The 21,783-nt window shown below is 41.2% G+C and overlaps 1 protein-coding gene across 2 annotated transcripts in view; it reads left to right on the forward strand.

Annotated features, from left to right (window-relative positions):
• CTDSPL2 (CTD small phosphatase like 2) overlaps window positions 1-13,505 on the forward strand; it is a 76,647-nt gene extending 63,142 nt beyond the window's left edge. For both annotated transcript variants that reach the window (XM_069597326.1, XM_069597328.1), the window contains exons 9-13: window positions 2,994-3,056; window positions 3,161-3,240; window positions 6,429-6,555; window positions 9,685-9,780; window positions 10,399-13,505. In XM_069597326.1, coding sequence (XP_069453427.1) covers window positions 2,994-3,056; window positions 3,161-3,240; window positions 6,429-6,555; window positions 9,685-9,780; window positions 10,399-10,464 — 432 coding nt within the window. In that variant the 3' untranslated portion in view covers window positions 10,465-13,505. The remainder of the gene's footprint in view (window positions 1-2,993; window positions 3,057-3,160; window positions 3,241-6,428; window positions 6,556-9,684; window positions 9,781-10,398) is intronic.
• The last annotated feature ends 8,278 nt before the right edge of the window (window positions 13,506-21,783 follow it).

Raw genomic sequence — 21,783 nt, forward strand, 5'->3', positions numbered from 1 at the left:
TAGGAGGAGAAAAGGGCACCTGTGGGGTCGCTTTTGGAGCCTGCAGAGGCGTGTCTGTGTGTGTGTGCCTGGCTGGCTGTCTGGCCTAACCCAGGAAGCGGTGGTAGTCTCGTCGTATTGCGCGTCCCTTTCAGCTGTGCTTATTTCCTGCTGGACAGTGCTTAGTGCTTCTTGACTTGTATATATTTCTGCTTCAGTATATCCATCCAGATGACTTAGATCCTGCTGGCCTTGTGACTCTATTTCTATTTTTCTTTCTGAGATTTTGCCTTTACAGCAAATGACAGACCCTCACATGGTCCCAGCCCCATCCCTGCTCGCTGTTGCTGTCTACCTTTCAACCCTTTCTCCCCCTAACCGTCTCAGTTTCTGCTTACGTCTTTTAATCCTGAAACACCTTCCTGTGTTTCAAATCGTGAACCTGCTCGGAGAGTAGGAACATTTACAGTGAACAGTTTCTATTCTCGTGGTAGGAAAACACTCTGGCACTCTGTTCCCCCATGTCAGCGCTGCCTTTCATCCCCAGTAAATGGCCGCATTATGACAGTAATGTCAGATTCTAAGATGTGTGTTACATTTTTAAGTGTAGTCAAAGTCGTCGAATCATAACGAAGTCACAGTTTTTACCTGATCCAGAAGTGCGAGAAGTGGGAAGTGTCCCCTCTGTACAGTGTTCCACTGATTATGCTTAGATAGTGCTGTTTAAATAGAAGTGTTTCTCTACAGTGGGAGTATTCTAGGTTTCAGAGGAGACAAACCCCAAATTGTAGAGGCCCTGCTTATTTTAATTTACAGTATGAGCAAGTGATAGGGATATTGAAAGCAAATGGAAGCATTTATACACATGCAGAAATGAAGTATTTTTGGTTGTTAAATGCATTTAACTGCTTCTTAGCAGCAGACAGAGGGCTCTGATGGTTCATGGCTTATCATCTTCCATGAGATAAGGTTGACTGAAAAAAAGTATTGACTGAATTGATAGTTTTTTCCTTAACCATTACAAATATATTTTGAAGTGTTCCGTAATGAATATAAATTGATTTTGTCAGTTAAGGTAGTAATATATCGAAATCTGTCAGTTACTAGGACTATCAAATAAGGTGTGTTGAAAACTACCAAACTATACCAAATATTTTAGGATGCAAATGTTAAAATTAATTAGAAGCGCAAATCTAGTTAAAAATTTTGTATCTCATCCTAAAGGACAGGGATTGGATACTAGTGATTTTGTTATTTGCTAGTGCTGGGAGCGTGTGACTTACTTCATTTTTGATTAGTCAAAGCTGCTGAGATCAGCTGCCTTATAACAGGATTAGAAATGAGTAAATCTCGATTATGCTGGGCTCCCCTGGTAACTCAGACTATAAAGAGTCTGCCTGCAGTGCCGTAGACGTGAGTTCAGTCCCGGGGTCGGGAAGACCCCCTGGAGAAGGGAATGGCAGCCCACTCCAGTATTCTTGCCTGCAGAATCCCGCAGACAGAGGAGGCTGGTGGGCTGCCGTCCGTGCGGTCGCAAAGGTCAGACACTCCGGAGTGGCTGACACACACTCTGACTTTCTGTTCTAGCCTGTGCGTGGGAGTAGGGCGATGTTATTACCGTGTCAGTAGTTGCTTGAGGTTTGTCTTCCACAGTGATCGACTCTTAAGGAAATTCAGTGGCTGTCCTTCTGGTGTGCAGCTGTCCTGTAGGGTGTGGTCTTGCCTTTCCTTCTCAATTTTGTTTATATTGCTTAAGGCAGGCTTATTTGCCTAAATCTGTTTATTATTAAACTCAATTTATTTGACAGATTTTTATCATATACTTACTGTATATTTGGCTTTCTCTTACACTGTTTGGGCTTTAGAAATTATGAAGACTGTTAGTACATAGTCCCTTTCTTCTAAAATCCTTTGCCCGATTTCCCTGTTCTGCTCTGAGACATTCACGGAACTAGCTTTTTATCAAAGGTCATTTTTGTTTATATGTGTACTGATAACACAATTAAATATGATGAAGCCTAAATTTTGAATTTGTTGCCACCACAACTTTAAAAAAAAATCTGAATCAAGTGAATCTGGTGCACAGATGTTCTCTAAGTATTTGCTTTTCATGCTTTTTGACTTTAATAATCACCTTTGAGTGAAGTACAAACTTCTCAAAAATTTTTTGTCACAAAATAAATATAATTTAAAGGCGTTGAAGTCGTTTGTAAATCAGTGTTTAGTGGTTGCTCATGACTTCTATTTCTGTGCTTCTTGAAAATATTACAAGAGCTCCGTTCAATACAGGCAGAAAGACAGACAGAAGTAAGAGAGCAATGTATTTAGAGTCAGTTCTTTGGTTACTGTAGTCTGTCCTGATACTGTCAGTTGGTTTTGATGACTGGTGTTTGATTGTTATGTTTTCAGTCTCAAGTAGCCCAGCAGTGCTAATTTAGATACCTCATCTGAATCAGTAAGTGCAGAACAAGCTTGATTTCTGAAAAAGTCTTGTTAGTTAAACCCACCAATCCAGACATCTCCTTCTTAAACATTATTTACCTTAATAGAAATTGAAAATAAAAGTATTCTTAAGCAAGTGAGAAGAAATTCTGAGTGATCATTGAGGAAGGTCATTGAGACAGGTCAGCTAGAGGTGGACACACAGCCTGCCTAATAATTGGATGGATGCTACCTGGCTGGAAGATGGAGCTGGTTGGTGGATCAGAATCTCAGAGGGCAACCTGCCATTCTTAGTTTACCTGTTCATTAAAATTGCATTCACAAAGGTCTATTATATGCTGCTATTTAACTATTAAAAAGTGAAATGATCACCAGCAATTATTACTACCCTACCAAAAGATTGTTTTAAGTGATTTTTGGTATGTGAAATATATTTGGTCAAGTGGTACTTAGTAAACTTTTTTATTCGTATGAACTTTTAAATTATATTCGAAGTTAGAACATATCTTATAAGTAAGTTGTTTCTGTTTTGTATTTTTATTTGCTGAAGCTTATCTTTGTGTTTCTTTCAGGTTTACGTGAGATTAAGACCATTCTTCAGGGAGTTCCTGGAACGAATGTCTCAGATGTATGAGGTGAACACACTTGAGTTAATTATTTAAGCATTTTTATTTTATTCAATGCAGTGCCCATATTTAGATCATGTGTAATGACTACTTCTTTTCCCCTGAATTTGTAGATCATTCTTTTTACTGCTTCTAAGAAGGTGTATGCAGACAAGTTACTGAACATACTAGACCCTAAAAAGCAACTGGTCAGGTAAATTCAATTAAGAAATAGTGGGAATGTCTGTCACACTGAACTATGAGATTATTATGATTCTATTTAATTTTGATGGCCATTTTTAGTTGGCTGCATTTATAGAGATTTGTTGTGTTAAATGGTGAAAATAAGTGATTTTTAGTTTTTTACCCCCCCCAAACTCTTTAAGAGTTCCTAATTAAACTCCAGACAGACGTTCTTTAGTGGATGCAACGATCAAGTGTGTCTGTTCACTCGCACATCTGTGCCCTCACTTCGGGGCTGGGGGGACTGGGGGTGTGTGGAGCTTCTCACTGCGCGTGATGTTCTCACTTAATGCCTCTGAGATAATGCATGTTACGGCATCTTTTTAACGACATAGAAATGAAAGTTAATTTTAACAAAAAAGATCAGATTAAACTCCTGGTTTTTTTCAAGAGCAAATTTATCTTCCATGGAAAGAAAATGTCACATGCGTCTAATTGGAAATTGCGGTTGGTTTGGTCGCTCAGGTTATTCTGATCTGGACTCAGTGCCTTGTGTGTGTGTCCTAAGCCAGCAGATACAATGTGTTACTGGCTAGGTGGGGGTGTTTTCAGTAATTTTAAGACAGTTTGAAAATTAGTTTCATTACTTCTGTCAACTGAAGTGGGACTCAGCAGTCTCGCTGCACCCTCTGAAGTATAGGAGCTAATCTGTGAGTTTTGATCAAGAGCTGAGAAGTGCAGGAAAAGGCTCCTGAAGGCTTTGGGAGCTGGGTGCACATCTTCTTGAATATTTCCTCACATATTCTCCTAGTGGAAAATCCTAAACTTAATTTCTACTGTTAATAGTACCTTTATTATTGAGTGGTTTCAACTATAGTGAAAGGCTTTTCCTAATGTCCACATTTAGGAGATTTTTCCCTCTTTTTAAAAAAAAAAAAAAATTTAAAGGACCAAAATTTGTTGTTTAGTCAGTTTCCATTTTATCTTCCATATAAACAAGCTTCAGACACACAAATGAAAATGGTATTTTATTTTCATAAAAGTATATTATAATTTATGCTCATTTTACCTGATAATAAAAGCATACAAGTGATCTTGCTCTGATGACTTCACTCATTCTGAAGATTTCTGTTTAGCGCCTCCAGTGTTCCAGGGAACAGTGGTGAGCAGCATGCGCCCTTCCCTTTTGGAGCTTTCATTTTGCTAGGGGGCAGATCATAATCATGCAGTTGTAATGCTACAAGTTAGAAGCCCTCTTTTAAACTAGTTTTATAAAACCTGCGCCTTTGGGAGTTTAAATGCGTTTCATCAAGTTGTATTTTGAAAAACTTAAAACAAGAAAAGCTTCTTGAACTGTGTGTTGCCTGCACCAAGAGCACTGTAGGGCGTCACCTGTGTTGGTGACAAGGTCGGTCCAGAAAGTCCCACGAGTCTGAATGCTCATTCGATGACTAGCAAAAGTAGCTTCTTTTTAAAATTGAAAATACATGCTACTAACCCTCAGATTGGAGAAAGCAGTGGCATCCCATTCCAGTACTCCTGCCTGGAGAATCCCATGGATGGAGGAGCCTGGTAGGCTGCAGTCCATGGGGTCGCTAAGAGTCGGACACGACTGAGTGACTTCACTTACACTTTTCACTTTCACGCATTGGAGAAGGAAATGGCAACCCACTCCAGTGTTCTTGCCTGGAAAATCCCAGGGACGCCGGAGCCTGGTGGGCTGCCGTCTATGGGGTCGCACAGAGTCGGACATGACTGAAGCGACTTAGCAGCAGCAACACTCAGATTCCTGCTAACTGGAAGGAGTTTATAATTGAATTAAAGTAATCATTAGTCTCCATATACATACTCAGCTAGCTGTCCCCTGTGTCTGGTGAGTTGCTGCTATAGAAGAAGGTATCAGTGTGATGACTTGTATCTGGATGTTTATACAGATAAAATGTAGGGTCTTGTTTAGGTCCAACCAGAACCTAAATTCTTTTGTCCAGCCTTGTATTTTCAAAGTAGGACTGTCTTTAACCCTTTCAGACGTAGATGATCATTGGAAAAAACTGTTTATACTGTTACGTTTTGTCTGGTTTTAAGATTCTTCCCCTTTTCCATGACCATTGGCACTGATTAAAATACCAGTTATTGGTTGTTCTTAGACCTAGGACAGATTTTGTTGGTAGAAAATGCCCCTTTCTTAAAATTGGAGAATTAAAAATATTAGGAATGTGTAAGTCCTAGCTCCTTGAAAGTTGTATAGTGGCATTAAGACACAAGGAAGCCAAACTACCAAACTATTAGTGTCTGCAAGCAGTGTTTCAGGATGGTCTGCACCAGCTATTAGCAATGCTCAGAAGCTGATATATTCTGAGCGCTACATAGAGATTATGTAAATACTAAGTGTATGTAAATATTACAAAACTTAATAGCTTTCCTTTTAAAATGATGTAATGTTTTTCAGTTTTCACAGTGAAAGATCAATTTTGTAACACTTAAATCTGAATTCATCCTTTCATTCAATACTTGTTTTTTCAAATGATCACACACACAGTTAAAGCACGGGTGTTTGGGAAAAGTTGAAATGATGGAATGTTTTGGCCTCTGCACCTTCCCTCAAAATCTATAAGAGAAACTAAAAACTTTTTTTTTTAATGCCAACACGGAAACATTCCTTCTTACATTTTCTGTTCTGGCATGTGCAGGGATAGGGAGGCTGTGTGGCCTTCTGGTTAGAGCAAAGGACTGGGAGCCAGGAGGACCCTGGGTCCCATTGTGGGGCTAACCGCTGACTCACTGTGTGACCTTGGGCAAGTCACTTGACCTCCTTGTGCCTCAGTCAACCATCTGGAAAATTGGTTAAAAAGCAGGACCTCGATGACAACTAGATGCTGCATCTGAACTGAGCTCTCCTGGGTAAATAAATTACAAAAACAATTTACAGAGTTTTTCATCCCTCTTTGTCATTTAAATATAACATTTTGGGATAAACCAAAGTTCTTTAAGACATGGTAATATTTAGTTGTAAGGTTTCAATAATTGCTAAGAATTTTTATAAGACCGTAGCCCGAAGCCTAGGCCCCCACTTGTAATTGAATTTCCTTTGTGAGAGAAAATGATAAGGCTTAAACTGTAAAGCCTGTGGTATGTGTACTGTATATATGTTTCAGTACGTCTTGTGCTTTTTACAGATACATTATCTTTTAGTTAATTTGTTTTTACTTTTATGTTTAGGCACCGGCTTTTCCGTGAACATTGTGTTTGTGTACAAGGAAACTATATAAAGGACTTAAATATCCTTGGAAGAGATCTTTCAAAAACTATAATAATTGACAACTCACCGCAAGCCTTTGCATATCAGGTAGGAAGAAGGCTGCTAAACAAGCTCAGACGAACGCTGCCAAACAGTATGATGGGACAGCAGGGTTTTCACTGGTGGAATTTCCTTGTTTAATGTCATCTTAGAATTAGAAGTGCCAAATTAGTATATTCCTTGTGGAAAGTATTCTTTTAAATGAAGTACAACACACATGTAAATTTGAAATAGTAAAACCCTAAGAAGGGTGCCGGGGTCCAGCCCTGGTGGATCCAGGGAATTCAAAGTGGGGACGGAGTTGGCGAGGAAAAACTTATTTACTTAGAAATATAAAGAGAGATTAGGAAAGAATAGTGTAGTAGGAAAATTAGTGGAGAAAAGAGGCTGGTATTCCTTGGTTTACATGGAAAGCCGATACAGTTTCAAGACAAGAAACTTGCACCGACTGCGTCGGGCCACAGGCGCCCGCTTGAATAGCGGAGGGTGCCCCGCCTTGGGCTCCCTCTCACGTGGGTCTTAGAAGCCCGGGCAAATAAGGAGACACGGAGAGCCTCCGGTTCCAAGGGATCAGCCTGAAAAAGAGAGGGAGGGAGAGGGAGAAAGAGAGAGAGAGTCAACACGGGGGAGGCCAAGCTTGTGCAAAAACCCCATAACTTTATTTTTAAAAGGTGTTTACATACCCTAAGTTTTATATAATGGAAGATGCAGAGTCATGCAGGGGCAGCAGTCCTGAGCCTTGTCGACACCAGGCTTTCCTTCTGCAGGGCTTTCCGGACACAAAAGGTCTCAGGTGATTGACATTGTCTTCCGGCCAAGAGGCCTGTCACCACTCTGTGGCTCTCTTCCTTGATGAATGTTAATCTCATTTCCCCTGAAGTGTTTTTCTTTAATCTGCATCACCCTCAAAGCACTAAAGTTACATCCCGATAGAACAATGGTACAGTGGGTTCTAACAAAGAAGGTACTTAACTCAAAGATCTGTGTTGCTGCTTGGTTTTTTTTTTCCTATATACCAACTATATCAACAAATAAAAGATGAAAACTTGGCAGCAAGTATTGGCTCAACAAATGAAACCCTTAATCAGTCCTGTTCTAATGATTTTGACTCCTCGGAAGCCCCTACATTCCTAGGGTGTTTTGAGCTTCCTGTGCCTCTCGCGGTAGGGAGGCCGCAAACACTCACATGCGCAGCTGTAAGAATCCTGTAGGCAGGCTAGAAAGCCATCAGAGGGGTTTTTGGATTGAAACACTCATTTTATGCCCAGGAGACTTATTATCTAAAAGCTCTAAATTAACTTTTTCCAGAAAAAGGTGGTGGGGAGACAGCCCCTGTTAATGTCAGAAGCGTAAGCGAAAAGCACAGTGCAGTAAGGCAGGCAGACTCTGGTCTTGGGGCAGACTCAGCGAGGCTCCCTTAAGGCCGGACTGGCCTTTGCCTGTCAGACCCCTTACCCTCATGGCCTCTGCCCCGGGCGGGCCTCCTCATGCTGGCTCCCGCCAGAAGGGACTGTAAGGGACATGCCGCTCGACAGCGCCCTCCTCCTTCTTCTTGTCGTCGTTTAGTTGCTGAGTCGTGTCTGTTTTGCAACCCTGTTGACTGTAGCCCACCAGGCTCCTCTGTCCATGGAGTTTTCCAGGCAAGGATAATGGAGTGGGCTGCCATTTCCTCCTCCAGGGGATGTTCCCAGCCTAGGGATTGAACCCAGGTCTCCTACATTGCAGGCAGATTCTTTACCACTGGGCAACTAGGGGAGCCCCAATAGCATTCTTATCAGTTGTTAAATCAGTAATTGTAATTGCAAACAAACTTGAGAATTACACTGTGTTCTTCTAGTCTGTTTAATTTGACATTTTGAAATCTTAGACTATTTTGTCAATATATTTATACCCTTTGTCAATGTTTCTTAGACATCTAAATTCAACTCTAGTTGAGTTTGGTGGCAGTCCAGTGATGAGGACTCAGCACTTTCACTGCTGAGGGCCTGGATTCCACCCCTGGTCAAGGAGCTAGGCTCTCACAGGCCGTGCAGCACGGCACAAATAGACAGACAGACACATACGTAGGTAGACAAAGAGATGGGCCATCTTTGCAAGATAGATTTTACATTGAGTTTGTTCATGAGATATGACTGAGATTTCCATCAGAATAAATCAGTGCAGAACTGGGATGTGGGAAGGGGGTTGAGTGTAGATGGAACAAGACTTGGCCCTCAACTTCTGTGTTTCAGAGAGCCCACAATAGAACACGGGAGAGAATGCATACAAGGGGGAAGGGTGGCACATGGCACTGAGACATGTTCAGTGTAGGTCACTGCTTCTCATTTCCTTGCATTTTAAATGTTTTTAAGAATTGGTTCGTAAACAAAATAATTTCAGTTACCCTCCATCTTAAACACAGTGTTCTGTGTAAATATTAAAAGATATATTATCCTAGAGAATGTTTACTATAAAACAAATATGGTTTGTAGATTTTAGATTTCAGCGAAACACCATTGAGCCAATTTGTTGTGTTCCTACTGTTTCAGAGCATCTTGTTAGGGAGTAAAATCTGTCGGGAGTAAGCCAGTGAATGCGTACATGCTTTCTCGCTAAGACGGCAGTGTTCCTTTATTCAGGATGCCTCGCACTGACTGATATTCTCTAAAGAGTAATGTTGTTAGTTATGTTAACCCAAAGCTTATTTCAATGAATATTTCTTGTTAAATTTTATATACACTAGACTGGGGCTTCCCTGGTGGCTCAGACAGTAAAGCATCTGCCTGCATTGTGGGAGACCCGGGTTCGATTCCTGGGTTGGGAAGATCCCCTGGAGAAGGAAATGGCAATCCACTCTAGCCCTCTTGCCTGGAGAATCCCATGGACAGAGGAGCCTGATAGTCTACAGTCCATGGGATCACAAGGAGTCGGACACGACTGAGCGACTTCACTGCCACTTTATATACACTAAGAATTACTCTGAGAAACCAGTTAGGTTTCAGTTTATTCCTTAACATCTGTGTCTGGCACTATTAAGATGTCAGAGAATGTGACAGGCGTAAACTCTGATGGCATTCCTTTTTTAAAGGAACTTAGTAGATTAATATATACTAAAATCTGTTACTCCTTCTTGTAGCTTTTCCAGCTTAGGCTAACTGTAAATGAAAAGTAGGGTTAATCCCTGATTTTCCGTTTCAGCTATCTAACGGAATCCCTATAGAAAGCTGGTTTATGGATAAAAATGACAATGAGCTACTAAAACTGATTCCATTTCTGGAGAAGCTAGTAGAACTGGTGAGTATATCTTTTCATTTACCTTCTTGTTAGGTTTTTGTTGCTTTAACTCTACTGAAATAAATCTTTTCAGTTGTTTTATCTGTACTGATGTTTTAAGCAAACTTGGTGAGAGATTAGGGCAGAAGTTGAAAAAGATTATACTTTGTAAATTATATTATGTTTATCAGTATTTAAGATTTTATACATTGTTTTATTTCACCACAGTTCCTATGGCAAGTCACTAACTAGTTGTGTTAAATCGGTTTTGTAGTTCAGGTCTAGAGTTAATGCTTATGGTACTGAGATTTTATTCTGGGAATCTTTTCTGCTATACCCATGGGTTAAATTTAAAACTACTGTGTAAAGTAGACTTCAGTGGCTTAATGCTTTACCTGTCTTTTGGTTTGATCTCTTACTGCATCACTGTTCTTACAAAATTGATACATTAATGACAGGCTTTTCTTTTTAATATAAATTTAAGTTTACTTCTCTGTAGTGTCTTTGTATTTGGCAAAAATAATAACGTAAATTATAAAATAAATAGCCATCGTTTCCCTGCAAAGTAAGAATGTTCCTGATGTTGTGAGGCTTGTGGCTTTTACGTTACGTGGCTTCTAAAATGTCTGTCCCCAACAGAATGAAGACGTCCGACCACACATCAGAGACCGGTTTCGCTTGCATGACTTGCTGCCCCCTGATTAAGTGCAGAGACTTGTCAGACCGCTGGAGGGGAGAGGATGCAGGACCCTTTTGGACTAAGACAAAAGCATTGCCATTACTGTTGAAATTTTGCATTTTTGTACCCGTCTTGCTTTTCTTATCTTGGTGCCCAGTAATAATCAAGGGTTACAGAAAGAGACTTTTTCTCAGATTGAATACACACAGTAGGTAGGCGAAAACAGAAGCGTCTTTAGAACTAGTGCAACTCCAGTGAAATTTTTTTATGTACAGGACATCTGCAGTTTATAAAGAATTCTGTTTCTGCCACCAGCAGTTTGACCTGTAGTCACACAGGATTTTATGATAATAACAGAGATGAAAATGGACTTTTATTTTCTCTCTGTTTGGTGCTCTAAGTGGGTTTGTAGCCACTTTTCTGTTACTTTAAAATTCTCATTTCAACAGGAATGGCCAGTAAAAGTTGTTTTATTTTTCCTGTTAAGGTTTATAACCTTTTTACATTTTTGACCTGTATTATTAATAGATTAGAATTTCATTATGCATTCCTTTTAGTTGAGGCGCTTCATAGTTTTCTGGAAATAGTAAATTTTTAGTTTTTTATTATACATTTGAATGGCCGTTTTCCTGCTTTGTCTGCCTGCATATTGTATATTTGTTTAAAAAATATCCTCTACTTTTAGTCCATGTAAGTTTCATTTAGAGAGAACATGCATTTATATTTTGTTTCTGTAATATTCTACTGTAGGTGAAATCTTTTCAAAAATCAAGAGACTGGGTAGATAAGAATATATGAATGACTTAATATTCAAAAGATGTAGACCATTGTGATGGCGTGTGTTCCAAGTGGTACTATCTTGCAGTGGCACACAGACCTGATGGATAAAGGTATACCTCAGACCTCACTGTGCTCACCAGTCTTTGAGGAGGATGGATTGGGTCACCTGTTGGGCTTGATTTGGTTGCTGATGCCTTTGGTTTTCTCCAGGAATGAAGTATTCAGCACAGTGATTCAGTATTTTTAGTTCCTTTGCATGGGCTGGTAGTACCTCTGTTATGCTCTCGGTTACAATCAATTCAGACTCTGTGTAGCAGTCTTGGTACCGTGCAGTAGCTATGCAGAACCCCGTGGCACAGTAGACCCCCAAGCCGCCAGTCAGTCAGGATGCTCTCCTAGCGGCTTTCTGTGCGGCATGAAACTAGTCTGCAAGCCCTGGTTCTCTGATGCAGCTACCACAAGAGGTCGATATTTTTATAGTGGCGTGTAATCTCTTTTTCGGGAGGCTTTTTATGGAGGTAGAATTTGTAAAAGTTAGGATGCTTTGCCTCTCAACTGCAGTAACATGCCACAGGCTCAGACTGTTTTTGTGTAAAGGATGTCAAAGAACGGCACTTTTTCTAAAGAGAAGTTTGCTATTTTGTATGCTTGTTAAGAAAGTACAGTATTGGAAATTAAAGGTGGACAACTGATAATTGAGGAGTATGTCACTTAATTTTTTATGTATATTACCTGTTTACTTGTACAACTTATTGTACAAATTACATGCAGCTTCATTTTCAAATGAATCCTTAAAATAAGGAAATCTTTTTAGGAAAACATTTAATTTTTGTATTTTTGATTTTAAAGGCATGAGTTATGTCAACTTTCAGTGTATTAATGAAGATTTTAACTTTTCATCAGGCTGAGTGTTTTCTTACTATATTATCTGTTGTGTATGTAGCTAGCATATTGTGTCACTGAACTGTTTAAAAATCTAGCATGTAGAGCAAGCCTGTTTTGTGGAAAATCCTTATTCATTAAAAAAAAAATAATCATGGCAGATTTTCTGCAAAAAAAAAAAAACATTTGCAATTCAGAATATTGGGGGTTTTTTTGTTTGTTTTTAATTTAAAGAAGGGTATTTTGCTCGCAGGGAAAAACAATGCAGACTCGTTTCAGTGAGAATCTTTGGGATGTATCTATCTTAGGCATCTGGGCATCTCTGCTGCTTGTCTCCTGTCTTTCTTGAAATAAAATGTACATATGTTACCTTCACATATGCTCTTGCTCAAGATTGTGAACCTGGTTACATTTCTCCTTGCTCCCTTTTTATGTTCAAACAGCAAAACCTATTTACGGTCTAAACTTTCAGCTTACATTATAATTGCTGAAAGCTTTACCAGTTAAGTACATATATAGACTCTGTGGGCTTTCCCAGAACTAGAAGGGAAAGGTAAGCACCTGTATAAACCATTGTGCCGATAGGCACTTTAAAAACTACTTTAACCACCTTTTATTTGTAAAGCTGCTTTTGATCCCCTGCTGGAGAGTTCCTTTAAGTCAACTGACAAATGAATCAAGCCTAACAAGATTCAGTAAAGAAATAAGCTAAGGGAGAATCTTCTATGGCCTGAGAAAATTTCTTGATATCAGTTTAATATATTTTTTTCATTACTTGATTTGAGTCATTTTGAATTTGTTATTAATACAAAATCTAGTATAAGTCAGAGACCGTTATCCAGCTTCCTTCCTCCTTAATATGTTTTCTTAGCCCTTCTTTCCTTTATCTGTTGGTAGATGTCGTCTTGCACATTTCCATTTAGTTAAATGGGGGTGTTTATGAATTGATGTGCCCAGCCCCTTCAGTTCACACAGGAAACGTGAACTCTTAGAAACTGACCACAGTAAATGCAGGAGAGATGGATACCTGATATAACACAGAAAAGGTGACCTGTATACACATCACAGCTCTGAAGTGCATATTATAATTGTGATGTTTCCAGTGGTAAATGTCTGACTTTCAAAGACATTCTTTTAAATATTTGTATTATTGTTAGGATGTTTTAATCAGTTGTGTTTTTTAACGCCATGTAATATATGTAGCCCTGATCAGATTTATAGCAGCGTATTTCTCCTTGGGTCTTAAAGTTGACAACAATTTAAAAGCATAAATTGTTTTATATTAGCTAGTATGTATATTTATTTACCCAATGGCTTTATCTTATTTCCCAGAATTTGGAGGGGGATTTGTTGAAAGCATTGTAACTTCTATAAATGGCTATTTTCTTGTAACTGTCAGTGAAAATGGATGTGTATATTGTTTTTTTATATTTCTCTGGTTTTCCTGGTTTGTTTGTTTGGGGGGTTTTGGGGGGGATGGTTAAACATAGAATCTTTTTTTTTAAAAAAAGGTTATCTTTGGCCAATGACTTTTTCAATTAGATATTTCTTTCATTTAACCATCTAAAGAAGTCTGTTTTTCATTGTTTTGTTCAGTCAACTTCCCTGAAAAACAGAGACTTCATCTCATCAATGAAGAACGCATTTCATTATTCCTACAAATCTTTACAGCAAGCACAGACTTCTTCATAAGGACCAGATCTTTTCCACGTCTTCTGTCAATCACATAAAGCTGAAATGTAAAGGACACTGACGCCTTCATTTAATTGTACTAACATGATGGTGTTATATACTACATCATTAGCTAGTTAAGGTTTTCTGACCTGAATTCTCTTTGTCTTCCTGGGTATTTATTTGTTATCTCTTTTAATCTTGTGTATCTAAATTAACTTAGTGTTAATAGTCACCCACCGAATAACTATGCCAAGCAACTAGGAAAGAATGTTTATTTTATTTCCCCTTATAGGGGAAGAGTGGACTGGGAACAAAAGTGTATGGGCCAAAAGGTCTTAGGTTGTCATTCACCCACTTTCTTATTCCTCTCATGAAGCTGTTTTTGAGAATAATATTTTTTTCAGTGCTTATGTGCTTGATTATGTCATTACTTTTCATGTCTTCCCCTGAGTTAAAAGCCTACTAGGAACCTGTATAAAATAGAATTTGAAATTTCAGAATCAGAACCACAGAACTCAGTACCTTATATCTAAATGCTACGTAAATTTTAATTGGAATCCACGTCTCAACTCACTAGGATACCTTTTTATAAAATGTTTCTCTGTATCTTGAATTAAAATTACTTGCCCAGAGGCAGAATTCCAGGGTTATAATGCATTTTGAGAAATTTTTTAAAAGGGGAGTTGAGAGCAAGAGGTTTATACTTACTTTATGGTTTTGATACTAGTATTTTAAAATACATCAGTGGTTCCCAAACCTGATTGTTCATTTGTGTTACTCTCTGGAGCTTTCGAAATACAGATTCCTGAGGCCTTAACCTCTGCAAAATTGTCTTTGAGTCTAGAGTGGGGCCTGAGATTTCCGTGTTTTTTAAAAGCTCTCCAAATGATTCTGATAGATTTGGGCAATCGCTGCTTAATGTGACAGTGGTTTGAGAGTAGGCAACAAAATAAAGTTTACCAGAGATTTCTTTGTGGTGGAGTTTACCAGATTTCACAGAACTTATTCAGGATACATGGAGGAATAAAGAAGATTGAGGCTACTGCTCATTATCATTGTCTTTCATACTTTAAGAGTTTGCGTTTCGAGCGCTTGAAATAGTTGATCATATACACAGCTGAAGGACATATCCCTGAATGAGACCATTATATATATTAACTGTAAAATATTTCACTATTTTTTTATTTTATAAATCTTTGTAGAAATAAGCAATGAAATACTACTTTCATCTTTTGAAATGGGATTTTTCAAGGCAGTGTCCTTTTGGCATTAAGGTAGGGGGGAGTTAATATTCTCTCTGCCTTTTTCCACATGAATCAGTATAAATCATGGACATTTAAAATACTCGATTTAATTTCTACATATTTACTATGCAGTATAGCCGTGAACAAGTAATGTAGAATTAGTTTTCTCATCTTCAAATGCCCTGATCACCCTACCTCACAGGGTTGTTGTGGGGATAAATAAAACTTTTATGGAAGCACTTTTCTTTGGTGATATTTTATCAGCCACTGGAAACTATAATATCTCACAGCTTACGTTTGTATAGTGCTTTGTTTACAAGTACACAGTCTTCATGTTGCTTTCCCTTTGGGTGGGTGGCCTCCAAGGAACAGAGCAGGTTGGATACATGTATGTATGTGGCTTAGTCCTTTTGCTGCTCACCTGAACCTCAACAACACTGTTAGCTACACCCCAATAAAAATAAAAAGTCTGTGGGGGTGGGGCGACTGAGCAGGGAGCAGTCTGGAAAGAGACGGAGCAGTGCTGCCGGGGAGGCCACCGTGAGTGGCACGGATGCGCTTGGTGAGAGAACGCTGAGTGGGAAGAAGAGATGGACGCTGCGGAAGTTAAAGCAGGGTTATTAAATGGTTTGGGAAATCTGGTAAGTGATTGGGGTAGCAGGCTCATATGAATGACGCAAAGTTGTCATTCTCTTATGAACCAAATGAACTAGGGCTTTTAGTAGCTCATATAATGAGCTTTAGTATATTTGATGTATGACAACCCTTGAAGGTACCTTTGACGAGACTTCCCAGTGACGGTGAAAGTGATGTAAAAACACTGCTTCACTATGCCAGGCTCTGGATGGCAGAAGAAAGCAAGCCTGGCGCCGCTCTCGAGCTGTGACAGCCGGGCAGTGGAGACTGACGTTGAGAAAAGGGACGGAAAGGACACTTGGGGACGCTAACAGCACAGTCTGCAGTCAGGCTCCGATTGCCTGAAGCATCTGTGCAGCGTTTATGGACTGTTGAGCCCAGCTTGGTTGGGTGGGGGTAAATTAAGCAAGGGAGCGCATCAGGCTTGTTCTAGAAAGATCACTGGCGATCTAATAGGGACTAGATTGAAGGGGGGGGCCAGTTAGAAATACAGGTGTGGACCTGATTCTCCCTGCAACCAGTTTCCTTTCCCCGTGATAACATGGTTAAGATGTGTTGGGTGCTAGCACCATGAATGGGTAGCCTGAGCCTGGAGGTTGGTACAGCTCTGGGGGGAGTGTGGCTTATCCAGGTTAATGACGGATAGAAAGGCACTCTGATTTTATGTCACTATAAAAAGTACAGAAGAGATGTGTAGGAGTTGAAAGGAGACCTGCTGTCATTGATTTCGTGTTATGGGAAGGCTCTTCAGGGAAAGAGGGTAAAAATGGAGAAAGTCATTAGTTTCTACCTCAAATCAGTGATTTTGGTATTTTATAGGTTTTCTTAAGGTGGGGCACACAGCATGTGTTGTCTTTGTTCCCTGACCAGGGGTTGAGCCCAAGCCTCCTACATTAGAAGCGAGTCTTAACCACTAGGACTACCAGGAAGTCCCTATGAATGGTTTTAACTTGGAGCACAAATTTCTAGGCTCACTTTCCTTCATTTCCCTTCTTAGGAAACTAAACCACAATCAGATGGCTGCTTGGTAGTAAGGGGAGAACTAATGAGAACCCTGACGGCTAATGCCAAGGCGACTGGATGCGCTCACCTTCATCTCTACTGGGCATCTGCCAGAAGTCTGCAGGACACTTTAGCCTTATTTCTGGGGACTGTGAAAATCTTGGTTTTTTTTGGTCTCCTATCCCCTATATCTCACCTTATTTCTATTAACATTGAAGAGGCATTGTCTTAGAACATCTTCAAACAAATTAATACAGATGACTACATTACCACTTCAGAAATGGTGTTGCTTTCCAGAGTCTTCACCTTGGTGTATTTGATTGAATCTGCCACCTTTTTAGCCAATTATTTACTATTTCCTAGTTCAGGTCATGCTACAGTGTGTGGGCTGACTAGTAAGATAATACAAAAGCAGCTTTCTTTGGGACCCAGCTCTATTAGCTGTCTTTTGAGGCTCCCTTTCCTGAAGAAATACAATGGCCTGATGGGTGGATTTCTGAGAAAAATGCCTAGAAACTTATTCACGCTGTCATTCCAGTTTAGTGCCCACTATGTGCCAGACAGACGTGGGTACGGCAGACCCTAGCTCCTCAGGAGTTTTCACCTGCAGGTGAGACTAGGACGCATTTGTTAGAAATGTTAGCTGAGGGCAATAACGGAATTGACTGGAAAGATCCTGGAATACCTCATGGCATTTAGGGAAGAGCTGGACAACGACCTCAAGGGAAGGTGAGGAAGTAGGGTGGCTTGGGAAACCATTGCTTCAGCAGGAGGGCTTTCCTTCAGGCTCTTGTCATCTGCCACCAGCTCCCAGGCCTGAGAGTCTTGAGTTCCAAATTCTAAAGTTCTAGGAAAGTATATTGCCGGGGTCCAGCCCCCACAGGATCCAGGGGAGTCTGAACGAAAAACGGCATTGGCAGATGATTTAGAGAGGGATAAGGAAAGAATATTGTAGCTAAAATAGAGGAGAGAAAGAGGCTGATATTCCTTGGTTTACCTAGAAAGCCAATAAAACTCCGAGACAAGGAGTTTGCCCTGTTCACGGAGGCCACAGGTGCCCTCCCGGTCTCCAGAGGGAGTGAAGACGCAGAATGTCTTCCCGTTCAGGTCTTAGAAACGCGGGCAGGTAAGTGAAAGCAGGGAGCCTCTATGCTCCAAGGGATCAGCCTGAAAAAGAGAGTAAGAGAGAAAGAAAAAAGAAAAACACAGGGTGGCCAAGCTTCTTCAGTGAGCGAGGCCCATTATTTTTATTTTCAAAAGGGTCTTTTATACCTTTACTTGTACATAGAGGGAGATGAAAGATGCAAAGTCATACAGAGTCAGCCCAAATATTACATCTGTTTTGTCTTCATCGGAACCAGGATTTTTTCTGCAAACCTTGCCCATAGACAATGTCGTGTACATATCTTCTGGCCTTGGAGGCCTGTGGACATTTTATGACCCTCTTTTGATAAAGGCTGCTCAACCAGAAAACTTATTTTCCCTTGAAATGTTTTTTTCTTTATACATTTCTAATCTATGTCAGCCTCAGGAAGTATTAAGTTACATTTCTCACGAGCAAAGGTGCAGTGAGTTACAAGAAAACCAATTAGCTCAAAAGTCTGATGTGGTTAATTTCAAGGCAACACTTGTTTTTCTTACTTTCCAACTATGTTAACTACTGCACTCCCAGGTGCACAGTGGATAAGAGATAGGGGGACTTAGCAACAAGCATTGGCTCAACAGTGAAATCCTAGACCAGCTACTCTAATAACTTTAAACTCTTTGAAAGGCTCTATGTTTTAGGCTTTCCATGCCTCTCACAGTTGGGGGGCTGTAAACAATCACAGGCGTAGTTGTAAAAGTCTGGGGAAACCTGCCAAGCGAGCTAGAATGCTAACAGAGGGGGTTTGAGCTGAGACACTCCTTTTGTATGCAGGAGACTGTAAACTGGAGCTCTAAGTTAACTTTTTCCAGAGAAAGGTGGTCCGGGGATAGCCCCCTGTTAATGTCAGAGGAGTTGGTGAAAGTCATGAAATAGTAAAACAGACATATTCTGGTTTGGGGGCAGATGCTCGAGAAAGCCTAGGGAGCCCCTCGAGTCGTGAAGCCTTGCCTAACAGTTTTCTTCCACATGACCTTGTCATGGGTGGGATCTCCTGCGGTGGCTCCACAGTATATTTACTTCAAGACTTAAGAAGCTTAAGATCTCTCTCAGGTCTGTGGGCTGACGGCTCACCTGGCAGCTCCTGCCTGGGGCCTTCTGCAGCAGCCGTGCTCGGTCCTGTCTCTTCTGTGACCCCATGGGCTAGCCCACCAGGCTCCTCTGTCCACGGGATTCTCCAGGCAAGAATACTGGAGTAGGCTGCCATTTCCTCCTCCAGGGGATCTGCTTGCCCCAGGGATCGAACCCTTGTCTCCTGCATCTCAGGCAGATTCTTAACTGTTGAGCCTCCAGGGAGGCCCCGGGGTCTTCTGTGATTACATTCAAATGATAGTGGTAGACTGGGAATTCCCCGGTGGTCCCCTGGTTAGGACTCTGAGCTTCCACTGGAGGGGGGTCTCAAGTTCAATTTCTCATCAGGGAACTAACACCCTACAAGCTGCGCGGCCAGAAAGATGGTGCTTGTGGATGGAATCGTTTGACAGCTCAACTAGGCAGGACATCCAGTATGCCTTCTCTGCTCCCGTATTTGACATCTCCGCTGAGATAATCTGAAACAGCCGGGTGATGGCTGAGAATTTCTCTCTCCTTAAAACAGGTTCAGAATGTTCCAGTTCCAAATGTATGCTACACATTTCTACTCAGATGCCTCAAAGGATTGTCAAGATCTGTGTGGCCCAAACTTACCCTCATTCCTTAATGTTGAGAACCACCATTCAGGCATTTTCAGAAACATTTATGGAGCACTGACTACATGCCAGGCACTGTGAACACAGTAGCAAAGAACACAGACCAGATCCCTGTGCTCCAAACAGATATTAAACGGGAAACAAAATCATTAGAAACTGCAAGAACTGCTACGGCAAAAGCAGAGTGACGAGATAAGGAACTGGGGAGGCCCCTGCTGGAGAGAGGCCAGGGAAGAACCTTCTGCAAAGGTAACGCAGCTTCGAAGCAGGAGGGAAAGCCAACTGTATAAAGGTGTGGGAAAAGCACTGTAGGCAGAATACAGCAAGTACAAAGTCCAAAAACAGGAAAAGCCTTAGTAGCCTCAGAGGGCCAGTAGCAATGATGTTAGTGAGAGAGAATGGCCTAGGGGGCTGGGTGGGAGGCAGGAGTCAGACTATGCAGAGCCTTGTGGGCCTTCATAAGGAGGTGAATTTAAACCCCAAGCAAACACCAAGCCACTAAAGGGATTTCAACGAGAAGGAAGGGGTATGATGTTTGACTTTTAAAATAAACTGCCTGGTATGTAGTGAATGGGCTGTGGAGAGGGAAGAGCAGAAGGCAGGAAACCCACTGGAGGCAGACTACAGGCGAAGCGCCTAGAGAAAGCTCGGACGACAGTGGCAGCAAGAGACGCGGGGGTGGCCAAACGGGCTCAGGATCAACAGCAGAAGCAAATCGCAGACCTTGGTGACGGGCTGGATTTAAGAGGTGCGTGGCAGGAGGAATGCAAGGACAGCTCCCAGGCTTTTGACTGGAGCACCTCTAGGTGGGTGTCACTTCCACTCCTCCAGTTTCCAAAGGCATCATCCTCTACTGATTCCGTCCCCTCCTCCTCCATATCCAGTCTGTTACTGTGTTAATCGGGTTCATTCAGAGAAACAGAACCAACAGGATGTGTCTCTATGGAGAGAAGTTTTGAGAAACCGGCTCACAGGGAATTCCTGGCGGTGCAGTGGTTAGCACACCCAGCTTTCACTGCTGAGGGCTCAGCTCAATCCCTGGTCAGGGGAATTAAGATTGTGCAAATTGTGGGGTGTGGCAAAAAAAAAATTGGAGAGAAATTAGCTCATGTAACTATGGGAGCTGGCAAGTCTCAGTTCTGCACAGAAGGTCCACAGGCTGGAACCCCCAGAAGAGCTGAAGCTGCAAGAGTCCAAATGCCGTCTGCAGGCAGAATCCCTTTCTCCTCAGTGTTTCCTCAGTGCCTTCAGTTGATTGGATAGAACCCATCCACCTTATGGAGGGTAACCCGTTTTACTCAAAGTTTGCTGATTTAAAGGTTCAGTCAGCCCAGTCTGCCAGTCGTGTCCAATTCTTTGCGACCCCATGGGCGGCAGCACGCCAGGCTTCCCTGTCCAGCACCAACTCCTGGAGCCTGCTCAAACTCATGTCCAATGAGTCAGTGATGCCATCCAACCATCTCATTCTCTGATTAAAGGTAATTACAAACAAAAAATACATTCACAGCAATAATTAGACTAGTGTTTGACCAAAAACTGAGTACCTAGTCAAAGTGACACATAAAATTAATCATCACAGCCACTGAATCCTGCTGATTCTGACAGTTAACTACCTTTCAGATTGGTTCCTGCCTCTCAGTTGCCACTGTCTTACTTTAGGGTTGTCTTCTCAATTCATAAAATACTTACTTATTATGTTAGATACTGTGCAAAATGCTGGAGATATAACTGTGGATGAAAGATTGTGTCTTAGGGACCTTACATGCTAGTCTTTGCCTTCTGTCTTGCCTCCTTCCAATCCCTCTTTATAAATGGAGGGCTGCATAGCATTGCCTCTCACACTTTAACATAGTCATCTGGGACCAGGTCAGAGAGCTCTCAGGTGTTGCTGATCAAGAACAAACTTTGAGTAAGTGGACTGTAGAATATTTTTTGGAAGACTTAAATGAAAAGATGCACAGGAAATGGGGAACAATGGTTGCCACCAGAAGAAAACAGAATGGCTGATGATTGTATATACCTTTAGACAACTTGAATGTTGTACCAAGGAGGTGTGACATATTCAAAACAAATGAGGAAACAGCAAAAACAAAACAAAAGATATCTGAAACTGCACGCCTCTGAAAATCCTGCAGTGGAGCCCAAAGGCCAAAAGGGCAGAGTGCAGTTTAGCCCATCTTCAGTTCAGTCACTCGGTGGTGTCTGACTCTTTGCATACCCATGGACAGCAGCACGCCAAGCCTCCCTGTCCATCACTAACTCTCAGAGTTTACTCAAACTCACGTCCATTGAGTC

This window comes from Ovis canadensis, chromosome 7, assembly GCF_042477335.2.
Source record: "Ovis canadensis isolate MfBH-ARS-UI-01 breed Bighorn chromosome 7, ARS-UI_OviCan_v2, whole genome shotgun sequence".
NCBI classification, from domain to species: domain Eukaryota; kingdom Metazoa; phylum Chordata; class Mammalia; order Artiodactyla; family Bovidae; genus Ovis; species Ovis canadensis.